Below are 14,663 nucleotides of genomic sequence, written 5' to 3'. Positions count from 1 at the left end.
CAAGCTTGGATGAAGTTTGTCTCCTCCTGTTCTTGGGGATAGATCTAATGGATTCAAGTTACTTGCTCCTTCTGCTGCATGTTCAGTGCACACTGTGTGGGTCTGATAGGCCCAAATCCTGGGACTCCTTCCAAAAGCTAGCCTTTAAGCCATTGTTTACCTTCTCAGAGTCCCTGCCTGCTTTCTTCTTGTCTCTTACATCCTGCTTGCACTTATAGCAACAATCTTTCTTTAATTTAGCATTAGAATTTTGAGGGACCATTTATCATTTGCACGCCTCCAGACCCCACCTGCTAAGTGCTTGGGGTGACTCTTTGTTGTTGTTTAGTCATTTAGTCGTGTCCGACTCTTTGTGACCCCCTGGACCAGAGCACGCCAGGCACTCCTGTCTTCCACTGCCTCCCACAGTTTGGTCAGACTCATGTTTGTAGCTTCAAGAACACTATCCAACCATCTCGTCCTCTGTCGTCCCCTTCTCCTTGTGCCCTCCATCTTTCCCAACATCAGGGTCTTTTCCAGGGGGTCTTCTCATGAGGTGGCCAAAGTATTGGAGCCTCAGCTTCAGGATCAGTCCTTCCATTGAGCACTCAGGGCTGATTTCCTTAAGAATGGAGAGGTTGGATCTTCTTGCAGTCCATGGGACTCTCAAGAGTCTCCTCCAGCACCAGAATTCAAAAGTATCAATTCTTCAAGCCTTCTTTATGGTCCATAAAGGTGACTCTAAAGGGGTGACTCTATTTCTGCCTAAAAGGGGGTCTGAGGGAAGCCCCGTGGAGGCAGGAGGGAGCTGGCCAGCCAGCCAGTTCCTCTTCCAGCTCAAAGCTCTGGTCTCCTCCTTGACCAAGTGTTAGAGGAAAAGGGGAGTTGGTGGCTTGGACATATACAAAGGAAGCACAGCTGCCCTGCCTCCCAAGGCCATTGTAGACGCTGTGATAATTACCCTCCCTGTTCCTATCTATTGTGTATTCATTGCATTTATATCCCACCTTCTGCTCCAAGGAAATCAAGGGGGCATACAATGGTTCTCCCTTTCCTCATTTAAACCCCACAGTGACCCTGTGAGATAAGTTAAATGGAGGTAGTGGACACTCATTTTCAAAAGCAGAATTGAATATATTTTCCCCCAGGTTCAGTGCTTGCAAGCATGTGAAAAAGGAGGGAAGGATGGAAGGAAAGAAAGAAGGGTTCACAGATTCATAGAAATGCAGAGTTGGCAGGAACCCCAGAGGCCATCTAGTCCAACCCACTGCAGTGCAGGAATCGCAGCTAAAGAATCCCTCGGTTCCTTAAGATTAAGAGAGGAGGGGGTTCCTCTCCTGCCTCCGGGCTGGGCTAGCCTGCTGTACGTGTCACAACAATGAGAACCACCAGGAAACATTCTCTCCTCGTGACATTATTGAGAGTGGAGAGATTAGAACAGATTATTTTCTGGATAGTATTTACAACAATGTAATCTGAAGCATAACCAATTTGTACACCGTATTTCCCTGGACAAATTTACCCCTCCTGAAAAAAAAGCCTTCGTACTCATTCTCTTAGACAATTTGGCATCGCCACTGTTTGCTTTCATAAGCTTTGTGGACACAGATGGACTTTAAAACTGACAAAAAACAAAACCAAAGCAATTTTCCCATGGGAAAGAAGAATAAAGCATGTGCGGTGCCTTCAACTCGCACACCAACCAGGTATAAAGTTAATTGTGAGGCTGATCTTTTGAGTGTCGGCTGTCAAAGAAAGTCAGTAGAGAACTTAGTAACTCAGAGCCTGGTGTTGGGGGTGTCATTGCTATCAGAGACATCAATCCTGGGGTGGGGGTCTCTTCCCCAAGATACAATGATGGCCCCCACCTGACCACGGTTGTTTTTGTGCAAACCAGTGGTTCTCAGAGTGGGTGGTACCAGTCCCTGGCAGGGTGGGATTCCCTAGGGAGGTGCAACAGAACCTGAAGGGCTCTCCTGGATCATGCCCTGCAGAGGGACCTTCCCCTTTACATTCTCCTTGCGGTTCTTTGCACATTGATGGGGTATTTGCCAACCCCTCCTCTTCCCATTGTTTCCATGTTTAGTCTGGGTGGGGCTCTTGGTGGGATGGGGCATTATAAAGCCACCTGGCTGGCAGCTGGAGGGCACCCCATCCGACCCGGCCATGAAGTCTGACAGCCTCGTCTTCCTCCTTGTGGGACTCCTTGCTTTCTGTGCCATGATGCCTCCTGCCTCCGGCAATTGTACGTGACGCCTTTTGGATCCTGACTCAAAGACGGACCCTTTTCTGCCTGGGCAAAGCTCTCTGGACAGGTCTATTCTTCTAGCGCTGGTGCTACTCTGTGGGCAGCTCTGAGTGGGACCCCCTTTGCCCCTCACCCCCAAGACCCTTCAGAGGAACACAGATATTTCTGTGCCACAGAAGGTTGTCAAGTGGTCTGCCTGGGAATGTTTTAGGGCGGTGGTTCCCAATTAGCTAATTACTGAGGACCCTCTATTTTTCAAAAGCCAGGCCATGGACCCCCAATTTTGAGAATTTTGTTAACTCTATGGTAGTTACCTCTGCAAAGTATTTTTTTTAAAAACAGGGGGTAGCCTCTAATAAGCAAAGGCATACTGGGAAAAAAACAGACTTGGGCTAAGCAATATCTGGTTTTTAACAGCATGATATATCAGCTAAGGGACGAGGGTGGTGCTGTGGGTTAAACCACAGAGCCTAGGGCTTGCCGATCAGAAGGTCGGCGGTTCAAATCCCCGCGACGGGGTGAGCTTCCATTGCTCAGTCCCTGCTCCTGCCAACCTAGCAGTTCGAAAGCACGCCAAAGTGCAAGTAGATCAATAGGTACCACTCTGGCGGGAAGTAAACGGCGTTTCCGTGTGCTGCTCTGGTTCGCCAGAAGCGGCTTAGTCATGCTGGCCACATGACCCGGAAGCTGTACACCGGCTCCCTCGGCTAGTAAAGAGAGATGAGCGCCGCAACCCCAGAGTCAGCTACGACTGGACCTAATGGTCAGGGGTCCCTTTACCCGTTACCTTTTTTATTCCCAGGTTAGGCTGCAATCCTAACTCCACTTACTTGGGAGTAAGTCCCACTGAACTCGGTGAGATTTACTTCTGAATAGATTTGGTTAGGATTACACTGTTAGTATGGATAGGACTGGACCTAATGGTCAGGGGTCCCTTTACCTTTATATCAGCAGCTAACTATTGTGATATATCACAATGTCTGAAATTGGAGATTAGGTATGCGGATGAGGGAAGGAACAGCCATGGAGATGGGGTGGGTGGGGGGAGGAGAAGAAGCGGAGTCACCCCCACTGCATGGTTTGAGTGGGGGGAGATAGGGATGGGGGGCTGCATCAAGCGCGGTCAGCTGGGCAGCCAGCAGTGGCAGCCAGTGAAGAGGCACATCCACTGTGGCTGCTACTGCTTTGCTTCTGACTGAGAAAAGCTGCTCCGCCTCAGTGCCAGGGGAAGGTAGTGCCAGGGTCCCTTGAAGCGATCAGGTCCCTTGTTCTCCCTCAGCATGAAAGAAGACAGCTCAGGTCAGCAGTGTTATTGGCTGAGCTCATTGTGAGATATCAGCGATGCCTTGAAATCGGCTGTCCTGCTCTCCCTCATGCAAGGAGAGAGATGTTGCTGTGTATTGCCAGGTCAAGATCATTATTGCGGTGTGATTTCAAAACTGATTTGTGCCAATACATTGAAAAATCGCAGAGTGATAAACAGACCATAACATTTCTGGTATTGCCATGGAAAAATGGCAACCAGACAGAGGGCCTTCTCGGTAGTGGCGCTCGCCCTGTGGAACGCCCTCCCATCAGATATCAAGGAAGAAATAATAATAATAATAATTTATATATTTTTTTAATAATATTTTTTATTAAACAATTTTTATATTAACACAAACAACACATACAAAAACAAACCACAAACAATAACAGAACAAAAAACAAATACCATTTCATATCCTAATTTCTTAAACCTTACTTCCTCGACTTCCTCTTGCTTCCCGTTTCTGTATTCCAAGTTCTTACAATTATTCAGCGAATCTTCCCTTATTTTACTATAGATTTATGTTAATCATCCTTATTCTCTTTGTCTTAACCAATACTAATAGTAACCATTTATTTTAATCCAACATCATTTTAACTGTCATTAATTTTGTAATATTTCTTTAAATAGTCCTTGAACTTTTTCCATTCTTCTTCCGCCGCTTCTCTTCCCTGGTTTCGGATTCTGCTCGTCATTTCTGCCAAACCCATGTAGTCCATCACCTTCATCTGCCATTCTTCCAGTGTGGGTAGATCCTGTGTCTTCCAGTACTTTGCAATAAGTATTCTAGCTGCTGTTGTAGCATACATAAAAAAAGTTGTATCTGTCTTTAACACCCCCTGGCCGACAATACCCAAGAGAAAGGCCTCTGGTTTCTTGGGGAAAGTATATTTAAATACCTTTTTCAGTTCATTGTAAATCATTTCCCAGAATGCCTTAATCTTCGGGCACGTCCACCAGAGGTGAAAAAATGTACCTTCCTTTTCTTTACATTTCCAACATTTATTGTCAGGCACATGGTAGATCTTTGCAAGCTTGACTGGGGTTATGTACCACCTATAAATCATTTTCATTATATTTTCTCTTAAGGCATTACACGCCGTAAACTTCAACCCGGTGGTCCACAACTTTTCCCAATCAGCAAACATGATGTTATAACCAATGTCCTGAGCCCATTTAATCATACTTGATTTTACCATTTCATCTTGTGTATTCCATTTCAGCAGCAGATCATACATTTTTGACAAATTCTTAGTACTGGATTCTAACAGTTCAGTCTCTAATTTTGATTTTTCCACCTGGAAGCCTATTTTACTGTCTAATTTAAACACTTCGTTTATTTGATGGTAATGTAACCAATCTCTCACCTTCCCTTTTAGTTTTTCAAAACTCTGCAATCTCAATTTGTCCCCTTCCTTTTCCAAGATTTCCCAATATCTTGACCATTTCGACTCCATATTTAGCTTTTTAACAGCCTTAGCTTCCATTGGTGATAGCCATCTTGGAGTCTTATTTTCCAGCAAGTCCTTATATCTAACCCAGACATTTAATAGTGCTTTTCTGACAATATGATTTTTGAAAAATAATAATAATTTATACCCTGCCCATCTGGCTGGGTTACCCCAGCCACTCTGGGCAGCTTCCAACAAAGTATTAAAATACAGTAGTCTGTTAAACATTAAAAGCTTCCCTAAACAGGGCTGCCTTCAGATGTCTTCTAAAAGTCTGGTAGTTGTTCTTCTCTTTGACATCTGGTGGGAGGGTGTTCCACAGGGTGGGTGCCACTACTGAGAAGGCCCTCTGCCTGGTTCCCTGTAACTTGGCTTCTCGCAGCGAGGGAACCCTTCAGGTCTACTGGACCAAGGCTGTTTAGGGCTTTCAAGGTCAGCACCAACACTCTGAATTGTGCTGGGAAACATACTGGGAGCCAATGAAGGTCTTTCAGGACCAGTGTTATGTGGTCTCGGCGGCCACTCCCAGTCCCCAGTCTAGCTGCCGCATTCTGGATTAGTTGTAGTTTCGGGGCCACCTTCAAAGGTAACCCCATGTAGAGCGCATTGCAGTAGTCCAAGCGGGAGATAAATAGAGCATGCACCACTCTGGCAAGACAGTCTGCGGGCAGGTAGGGTCTCAGCCTCCGTACCGGATGGAGCTGGTAGACAGCTGCCCTGGACACAGAATTGACCTGCGCCTCCATGGACAGCTGTGAGTCCAAAATGACTCCCAGGCTGCACACCTGGTCCTTCAGGGACACAGTTACCCCATTCAGGGCCAGGGAGTCCTCCACACCTGCCCACCCCCTGTCCCCCCAAAATAGGAATTCTGTTTGTTAGGATTCAACCTCAATCTGGTAGCCACTATCCATCCTCCAACTGCTTCCAGACACTCACACAACTATCTGACGTTTAGAAGACATCTGAAAGCAGCCCTGTTTAGGGAAGTTTTTAATGTTTTTAATGTTTGATGTTTTATCGTGTTTTTAATATATTGTTTGGAGCCACCTAGAGTGGCTGTGGAAACCCAGCCAGATGGGTGGGGTATAAACAAACAAACAAATAAATAAAACTTACTGTGGGGGGGGCAAGGGATGGGGGATGCCGACTCCCAGGGTGTGTTCAGTGAACCCTCAGGGGTCCCTGGACCCCCTAATTTGTTTTAGGGGGCTCCAAAGGGAATCCTTCCCTTCTCTTGTTTGGGTTGCCATCTTCTGCAGCAAACCTGAGAGCTCAATTTGGATAGGAGGAAGGAAGAGAAGTGGGCTGATAGCTGGGGAGGGAGGGGGAGATGATGGAGACACCTCCCCAGCACACCCACCCAACTGAAGCTGGTCCTAATAGCTTCAGCCCAAGAGCAGAACAGGCTGAGGAAGGAAATATTAGCCACACATCCCATAAATGAAAGAACATGGAGGGACGTGAAGGGAAGAGGGTGGCAGCTGTGGGGGAAGTTGGCCAGCCCCGGCCAACACTGATCCAGCTTCAACCCAGATGTCCATCTCTCTCCTGGGATGGAGACAGGCCAAAACTAGGACCCTCTTCATCCAAGCTGTGCTCATCCTAGAAAGGCAAGGATTATTATTTTGGTTAGGGATATGCAAGAAGAGGCACAACTGTGTTCTGCTCCAAAGTTGCCTTATTTTCAAAAGATGTCTCTAAGTGAGGACGTTGGTCTGTGTCACAGGGCCTTGGAGGTCAAGGGCTGGAATCTGCCCTTTCAACTTGAGAAGAGTGAAGCAACCTTGCCAGCAGAAATGTACGCTTGATCTTCACTGCCCTAGCCCCAAGAAATGCTGTCCAAACATGTGCTCCATGCTCTGCGTATATCCAAGTAAGATGCCGATCCCTTTGTGGAAGGACGCAGCACTATTCTGTGGATGTGGATGATTTGTTCTTGTTTATTGGGTTACAATTTAAACTGCAATATTAAAGCCAGTTAAAACAAATCAGTTTTATATAATTACAAATTATTTAATTTTATTTTCTGTTTTTAGGCACCAGGCGAAAATCTTCCTCTTCAACCAGGCCTTTGGCTGATTAATATTCCACAGCCTTTTAAATGTCTCCGTGGAAAGGGGTGGGGTATTGTTTTGCTGTTTTGTTTTTCATTATTTACTTGTTTTTATTCTGTATTTTGTTCTGCAAACCACACTGAGTTTTTATGATGAAGGGTGGTATATAAATCTAATAAATAAATGATAGAATCAATTGCAAACAAGCAAGCAAGCAAATGTTCCTGGTTTTTACTGCATGACTATTTTTAATTACATTTTGAGAGGCCTGCTTGTATCTGAAGAGAGGTATGCAAATGTTTGCAATGGATAACTACAATTATTATCTCAAAAGATCCAAGATGCCAAAGCGTTTAGTTCTATGGAAATTCCTGAAACTCGTCGCCTGAATTTTGCTCCATTTTGTGTGAGAAGCAGATAATAGGATGGGAAATGCATAAAATGTTTGTCCGAGGGAAAGTGATGGCAAGTATTGTCAAAGACAAAATAATTAGTCACAAGCCTCAACACTCCTCTCTTCTCTCATCAGGGCCATGACAGTGACCCCAAGCCTGAAATCCCAGCAGCTTCTGCAGTCTTGGTTTTGGAGATTTCAACTCAGGACCCAGCGTGCAAAGGGAACGATTGTTCCAGCTCCCTCCTGACCCTCGTGGGCTCATCCCAGCCCCCTCCCCTCGCTGCAATAAAATGACCCACATCATTGCACTCCAGAGTGTTATGTTCTTGAGTCTCGTTTGCTTTTATCATCCGGAAATTGTTTTGGGAAGAAGGGGGAAAGAGCATGTTGCTGCCACAATAATGGCGTGTCAGGGTTGACTTTGTTCTGCTTTACTTTGTTCTGCCAGTGATGATTTAGCTGTGATTCCTGCATTGGACTAGATGAATAGCAAGAAAGGAGATTCCAACTAAGCATCAGGAAGAACTTTCTAGTGGTAAGAGCTGTTTGAAAGAGGAAGGGGCTCCCTTGGAAGCTGGTGGGTTTTGAAGCAGAGGTTGGGTGGCCGTCTGCCAGGGATACTTCAGCTGAGATTTCTGCATTGCAGGGGGTTGGACTAGATGACACTCAGGGTCCCTTCTGACTCTACAATTCTATGATTCTGCAATATTGTTTAATCAGGAAAAAAATAGCATCCTGCTACTGTCGGATTTGAGGCATCCACACACACACAGAAAATTCCAAAGCCTCTGGCCTTTTTTGTAAATAGTTTTTTCTGGAAAAGATATCACCACTGGAAGCCCAGGAAGGCCTCTTTCTGCTTCCCAATGAGGAATAATGTCATGGAAGTTCAGCAAGCAGAGCGCAGTCAGAAAAAGAGAGCCCTCTCCCTGCCAAACTCCCACCCACAAGCTCAGACACATTTCTAGGATTCAGGTGCAAATATCCAGGTTTATTTATTGCAAATAGCAAAGGGGAACTTGAGTGAAATGGGTTCCAGCAGGAGGAAGAAGGAGCAGGGAGACGGCTGGCTACAGGAGGAGGTCTTCAGTTCCCAGGGGCCAGCTCAGAGACCCTTCTGGAAAAGTCAGGACTGGGTGCTGTCCTTGGTGCTGGACTTCTTTCAGGGCTCTGCTGAGGATAGAAAACAGAGTCAGACAAGAGGAGGAGAAGGAGGCAGAAGAACCCAAAGATAGGATGAAGTTCCACTCTCAAGGACCCTCTTCAGAGCTGTAGCTCAGCGGCAGAACTCTGCCTTGCATGCAGAAGGGCCCAAGTTCCCTGGCCTCTCTGGGTAGGACTGGGAAAGGAGACTTGCTGGAAATCCTGGGGTGCTTCTGCCAGCCAGTATAGGCGTCAGCTGAGCTTGATGACCCTATGATGCAACACAGTAAAAGGCAGCTCCTTGACTTCTGCCTTCTTCCTTATAATTCTTTATCTGTATAGTATTCCTTGATTCATGTCCCCAATGCCTTGTGCAAAGCCTTCTCCCTTGCTTTAATGAGGCAAGGAAGACAAGCACCCCAGAGGGAGCCTCCACTGCTTTTTTTGGGGTGATGACAGGCATCCATGCTGACGCATTATCAGTAAGGCCAGTGTCGCATGCGCAAGAGTGCAGACTGAGCACAAAGTGGTAAGAACCAGTTTAGGAGGAACTTAACACTGACCGTTAAAGTGAAGACCGACTCCATATAAGGTACAATGGGGGTTCTGCTGCTGGAAATGGGTTGAGTAAAGTTGCATTTCGAGGACTGTGGTTGGACGAAGCAATGGTGGGGCAGTGGGGGTGTCATAAGTTGTTGACCAGAGGATGAACAGCTAAGATGGTGTATATTTTTCCTATACAGAGGGAGTCATAATGGAAAGCTCTTGTTGACCAGCGGGGAGTTTGGTGTGACCCTCAGTACTGGGACTCCCAAGGGAAATTTCTCTGACAACTGCCACCAGGGTAACCCAAGGATGATTTGAATTAACTCACCTTAGACGGGGTAGAAGCAGTCTGTCTTGCACCCATATTTGCAGCACTTCTTGGGCCAGGGGCATTCATAGTCATTCATACACCCTAATTCACAGGTTGTCACAGTACCTTGAGGTGGTATAGGGCATCTTCCAGACCTCTCTGCAACACAAAACAACCCCAAGGCTCTCAGACCCTCCCCAAATGGTGGGCTGCAGCTCAAGCATATTCCCGCAGCCAGAGAACCAAAATGTCCTTTGGAGGTGGGGTGAGAATGCTTGGTGTGGAGACCTTTTATTCTAGTCCAGCATTCTGTTCTTACAGTGGCCAAACAGTTGCCAATGGGGAACAAGCAAGGATAATTCAAGCACGAGAGCAACCCTTCTCTCCTGCAGTTTCCAGCAACTGCTATTCATAAGCACTGCTGCCTCCGACTGTGAAGGAGCCCTCAATATAACCTGTTCCTTGAATTTTTCTTATCCTCTTTTAAAGCCATCCAGGTTGGTGGCCCTCACTGCCTCCGGTATAAGACGTGTTTTTCTAATTACAAAAGAATGTTAAAAATTGGGGGTCATCTTATACACAGATAGTGCAGAGGGGAGGATGGGCGATTGCTTGCAGCCACAAGCAGGAGATTGCCAGAGGTGATTGGGTGGGTGATTGGTGGCTCTGGCAAGCCCTGCTGTTGATTGGCTGCTGCTGTGGCAATTGGGCGGGTGATTGGTGGCTGCTGGCAGCAAGTGGGCAGATGGCTGGTGGATTCGGCGATGCCAACGCATCTTATACGCAGGGGGGAGATTGCCCAGAGTTGTTGAGCTTTTTTTGGGGGGGGTTAGGGTTGCCATAAATCGCTCACCCGCCTGACTGACGCTGCCAATTGCCACAGCAGCAGCCAATCAACCAATCGGGTTCTCAATGACTTCTTGCAGGATGGCACTGTTTGCCTCCATGGTTGGAGACAGCGATGCTTCTGAATGCCAGCTGATGGGAAAAAACACGTCTTATACACAGAAAAGTATGGTAGTTTAACAGGAGGCAGTGAGGGCCACCACCCAGGATAGCTCTCCTCCTCCATGAATCTTCAGAGTTTAGAGATTCTGCAATTCTTCATAAGTCACAATGGCTTTGATTCACGAAGAAGAGGAGCTTCCTATCCCACCCCACCCTCCGCAGAATAAATGGTCTCACCTCTGACAGGATAAGCACAAGCTCGTGGGCAACTCCCGCAGCACTTCTGAGCTCCAGGGCATGACCAGTCATCCTCACAGTTCACCACGCAGATTCCGGCCATACCTGGCTGAGCCCCAGGACATTGCCCAGGCTTCCCTGCAGCAGAGCAGAATTCCAAGGTTGAGAGATGTCTTTGGCCAGAGAGGCTGTCTCCATAGCTGTCAACTTTTCCCTTTTCTTGCGAGGAATCCTATTCGGAATAAGGAAATTTCCCTTTTAAAAAAGGGAAATGTTGACAGCTATGGCTCTCTCTCTTCAAGTGGGATGGAGCTCCTTTGCGTCCAGTATTCAGAGGAGCCCAGGATTCCTAAGGTGGCCTGTGTTCTGCTCAGGGGTCTGAGGTGTCACACAAAACTTTGTTGTTGTTTAGTTGTTTAGTCGTGTCCGAATCTTCGTGACCCCCTGGACCAGAGCACGCCAGGCACTCCTGTCTTCCACTGCCTCCCACAGTTTGGTCAAACTCATGCTGGTAGCTTCGAGAACACTGTCCAACGACACACAAAACTAGACTTCCCAATAGCTCCCCACCCCTGCTGTAGGGTGGTCCCTGCACTCTCAGCAGCTCAGGAGCAGAACAAGTCTTGTCTTTCGGAGCAGCAGGAAACAAGATTGCTCCATCTTCCATGTGGTGGCCCTTCAAGTATTTGAAGATAGCTCTCCTACCTCCTCTCGGCCATCTCTTCTCCAGGCTAAGCAGACCCAATTTCCTCCACCATTCCTCATAATGTTTTGTTTCCAGACCCTTTACCTCTTGGTCCTCCCTCCACTGCAAGAGCCCTTTACTCTAGTGTAATGACACTGGGCTCTCAGGGGTGCCCTCCTTGGCTGACCAGCTGCCTCAGCCTGTAACATTTGCCTCCAACCCCCTTGAGGGCTGAGGATTCCCTCAGACTCTCCACCCAGAAGCACCCCTACCTAAGGCAGGACCTCCTCCTCCATGAGTGAGTCAGGGACTCACGCCAAGGCTATCTCCTATGGGAGGCCTAGTGTAGTGTCTCCATCGACGCCAGATCTGTGATGTAACTGGGAGAAGGGCTCTTCCTGATCTCTCAGGGGCTCCTGTCTCATGAGGTATGAGGCACCGGGGCCAGGTCAAGTCTCAATAGGACTCCTGCACTGGATGCTCTCAGGTAGGAGGAATGCAGGTGTGTGGATGAAGGGGGAGCAGAAGAACAGCTGCCTTGAAGAAACCCACCTTTGCTCACTGGGCACTTTTTGCACTTGCCCCAGCAGGTCTTTCACTTGCCACACCCTGGTAGGGGTGTTGGATTACCTCCACAGGTGCCAGGTGCACAACATGCACATGTCCTGGTGGCTGAGTTGAAGAAGCACAGCTGCTTTATTGTTTTGCAGGGGGGTGGTCACCTTGGTGAGTCTGCCTACTTGACCTCAAGCAGAAACCATCCCGTCCTGTGGTCATTGGCACTTGCTTCCAAGGGACTTTGCAGCTTTGGGCAGAACACACTTTGAATGCCTGCAGAACACATCTGCTCTGTGTGCTGCTGCAACAGTAATGGAATGGACAACTCTGTGTTTGTCAGTTGCTTTACCTAGATCTATCTGTTTTGTAGGTGGGTGTCAGCTCAATCCAAAGGGCAAGGAGCCCCACAAGAAGCACCAAATCACCAGACATCATGGTGGGGCAGACAAAGTGGAGAGTCCACCTCCCAGCCTGGCTTCTCTCTCTTTATATCTCCCAAAAGCATCAGGGGGATTACAGAACCTGAAGGAGTACACCTGAAGGAGCGTCTCCACCCCCATTGTTCTGCCCGGACGCTGAGGTCCAGCTCCAAGGGCCTTCTGGCAGCTCCCTCACTGTGAGAAGCAAAGCTACAAAGGGAACCAGGCAGAGGGCTTCTCGGTAGTGGCACCCGCCCTGTGGAACACCCTCCCATCGGATGTCACCTGACATTTAGAAGACATCTGAAGGCAACCCTGTTCAGGGAAGTTTTTAATGTGTGACATTTTAATGTATTTTTAATCTTTGTTGGAAGCTGCCCAGAATGGCTGGGGAAACCCAGCCAGATGGGTGGGGTACAAATAATAAATGATTATTATTACAGAACCACAACCCGCCCAGGAAGGTGGTGAGCAGGACAGAGTGGAACTTCTTTTCTCCCTCACCAGGTTTTGCAACAAACAGTCCCAACAGCTGAAAAGCTGTGGGCAGCCTTTCCACAGCGGTGCCAGAGTGAGGAGGGTGGTTTGGAACCACACCTGCCACCTCCCAAGGGAGAAGGGGATTTGGGGCTGCTATTCTGCAAGCCAGGATGCTCTTCCATGCTATTCCCCGTTGCACTGGCAGCAGAGAGGGAGGCAAGGGGATTCCTGCATTGCAGTGGCTTGGACTAGATGACCCTCGAGATCCCTTCTGCCTCTACAATTCTGTGATTCTAAGGTGGAGCTCCAGTGGAAGAGGTTCTTCTGCCCTCCCAAAGCCCCCTGAAAGGCTCAGCCTGGGTCCCTGAAGGCTGCCTGGACCATGGCAAAACTCAGGGGCAAACTGAAGATGTTCCTCCGCCCCAAAAGAGTGGGCGGCAGGAGCTTAGGGGTGTGCCAGCCAAGGATCAGCTAGCTGCTCATCACTGCTATAATATTTTAAAAGCCCCAAGCAGTGTAAATGAGCATAAATAGCACAAAAATGCATCATAAAAACATGTGGAAAGAGAACAATACAGCTTCACTGCTAAAAAGTGACCAGTAATATCTATATATGACCAACAACTAATTTGAAATGGTTTGGCAGAACATAAAGTTCTTTTTGTAAATGATGAAAACATAAAATAATTGACCCACCATTTTTTCCTCAAAGGGTGAGGGTGTTCCCTCTTGACCCAAGCAGGAGGGTCTGTAGTGGAGGCAGAGCTATAGAAGGGGACATGGAGAGATGTTGGAGATGAGGACTCTTTCAGCTACCCATAGGCAGTTTGCTAATCTATGGCTGACCTAGAGAGTGTTTCTTCTGGGGGCTTAGCAATATGGAGAAAAGGGAATTCAATGGGTCACTCACCTGTACGTTTCTGACCAAAGACAGGTGCCAGATCACCCCAGAAGGCTAGGAGCACGACAAGGTAGAGGTTGATGGAGTTCATGGCGAAGCAGGTTTGAGTCCCTAGCCTGCACCCAGGAGGCTTTATAGCACATCCAGAAAGAACTGACTGGACAGTTCTTGAGCTCCACCCAGATGAAACAAAAAGCAATTGGCAGGGAAAGGCTGGAGGTCCTGGGTGCCTGGAAGTGAAGCATTTCCAAGCCAACAACACCTTAGTAGGCAGAAGAGGAACCAGCTGAGTCTAGGCAGGGGTGTGCCTTTCTCATGATCAAAATGCAAAAAAGGCACTTCCAAGCACCAGGAGAAGTGCAGCTGAAACCCAGAGGCTCAATGCCAGCACTGAGTCTGGGTGGCCTCAAAAATTCTCTTGCGTATTCTCTTAAATTCTCTTCATATATCAATTTACTGGAGATACAACATTCAAAGAAAATGCCATATTAAGTGCTTGGTTGGCAGTTGCAGTTTTATTTAATCTGAATTCTCCTTCCTCACTTGTTCCTGTGCTGCACATGGCAGTATAACCCTCTGCGATGCAGTAATAATGCACACTCAGGGGGTGAAACAGCACAAAACGCAGGCTGAGAATGTGGGGTCCAGTGTGCAACCCCATGAAAATGCACCTGGACAAGTCACTTTTCAGCCTTCCATGGCACACTTGCAGTCCGCCTGAACAGCGTAAAAAGCAGAGACATCACCTTGCCAACAAAGGTCTGTATAGTTAAAGCTATGGTTTTCCCAGTAGTGATGTATAGAAGTGAGAGCTGGACCATAAAGAAGGCTGATAGCCGAAGAATTGATGTTTTTGAATTCTGGTGCTGGAGGAGACTCTGGAGAGTCCCATGGACTGCAAGAAGATCAAACCTATCCATTCTGAAGGAAATCAGCCCTGAGTGCTCACTGGAAGGACAGATCCTGAAGCTGAGGCTCCAAGACTTTGGCCACCT

General features: G+C 47.7%; 1 protein-coding gene and 1 long non-coding RNA gene across 2 annotated transcripts; one reads left to right on the top strand and one right to left on the bottom strand.

Moving 5' to 3' along the window:
- Positions 1-2,138: 2,138 nt before the first annotated feature.
- LOC128416712 (uncharacterized) lies at positions 2,139-7,741 on the top strand. Its single transcript, XR_008331277.1, has 3 exons — positions 2,139-2,224; positions 6,717-6,863; positions 7,574-7,741. It is a non-coding gene; the product is annotated as an uncharacterized LOC128416712 (long non-coding RNA).
- A 670-nt stretch (positions 7,742-8,411) lies between these two features.
- On the bottom strand, positions 8,412-13,902 carry LOC128416706 (omwaprin-c-like). The gene is made up of 4 exons (XM_053394763.1): positions 13,678-13,902; positions 10,626-10,763; positions 9,459-9,599; positions 8,412-8,611 (listed from the first exon to the last, which is right to left on the bottom strand). Exons 1-3 carry the CDS (start codon positions 13,757-13,759, stop codon positions 9,460-9,462), a joined length of 360 nt encoding a protein of 119 aa, XP_053250738.1. The 5' UTR covers positions 13,760-13,902; the 3' UTR covers positions 8,412-8,611; position 9,459.
- Positions 13,903-14,663: the final 761 nt, after the last annotated feature.

This window comes from Podarcis raffonei, chromosome 6 (genome assembly GCF_027172205.1).
Source record: "Podarcis raffonei isolate rPodRaf1 chromosome 6, rPodRaf1.pri, whole genome shotgun sequence".
NCBI lineage: Eukaryota > Metazoa > Chordata > Lepidosauria > Squamata > Lacertidae > Podarcis > Podarcis raffonei.
The sequence above is the reverse complement of the archived record's forward strand: the minus strand, read 5'-3'. Positions and strand labels throughout refer to the sequence as shown.

Excerpts from the sequence above, each read along its gene's own strand:
- LOC128416706 (XM_053394763.1), bottom strand. The coding sequence starts at position 13,759 with ATGAACTCCATCAACCTCTACCTTGTCGTGCTCCTAGCCTTCTGGGGT. Across the intron at positions 10,764-13,677 it reads CTTTGGTCAGAAACGTACAG|GGAAGCCTGGGCAATGTCCT; the intron begins GTGAGTGACCCA and ends GCTCTGCTGCAG. Across the intron at positions 9,600-10,625 it reads TTGTGCTTATCCTGTCAGAG|AGAGGTCTGGAAGATGCCCT; the intron begins GTGAGACCATTT and ends TTTGTGTTGCAG.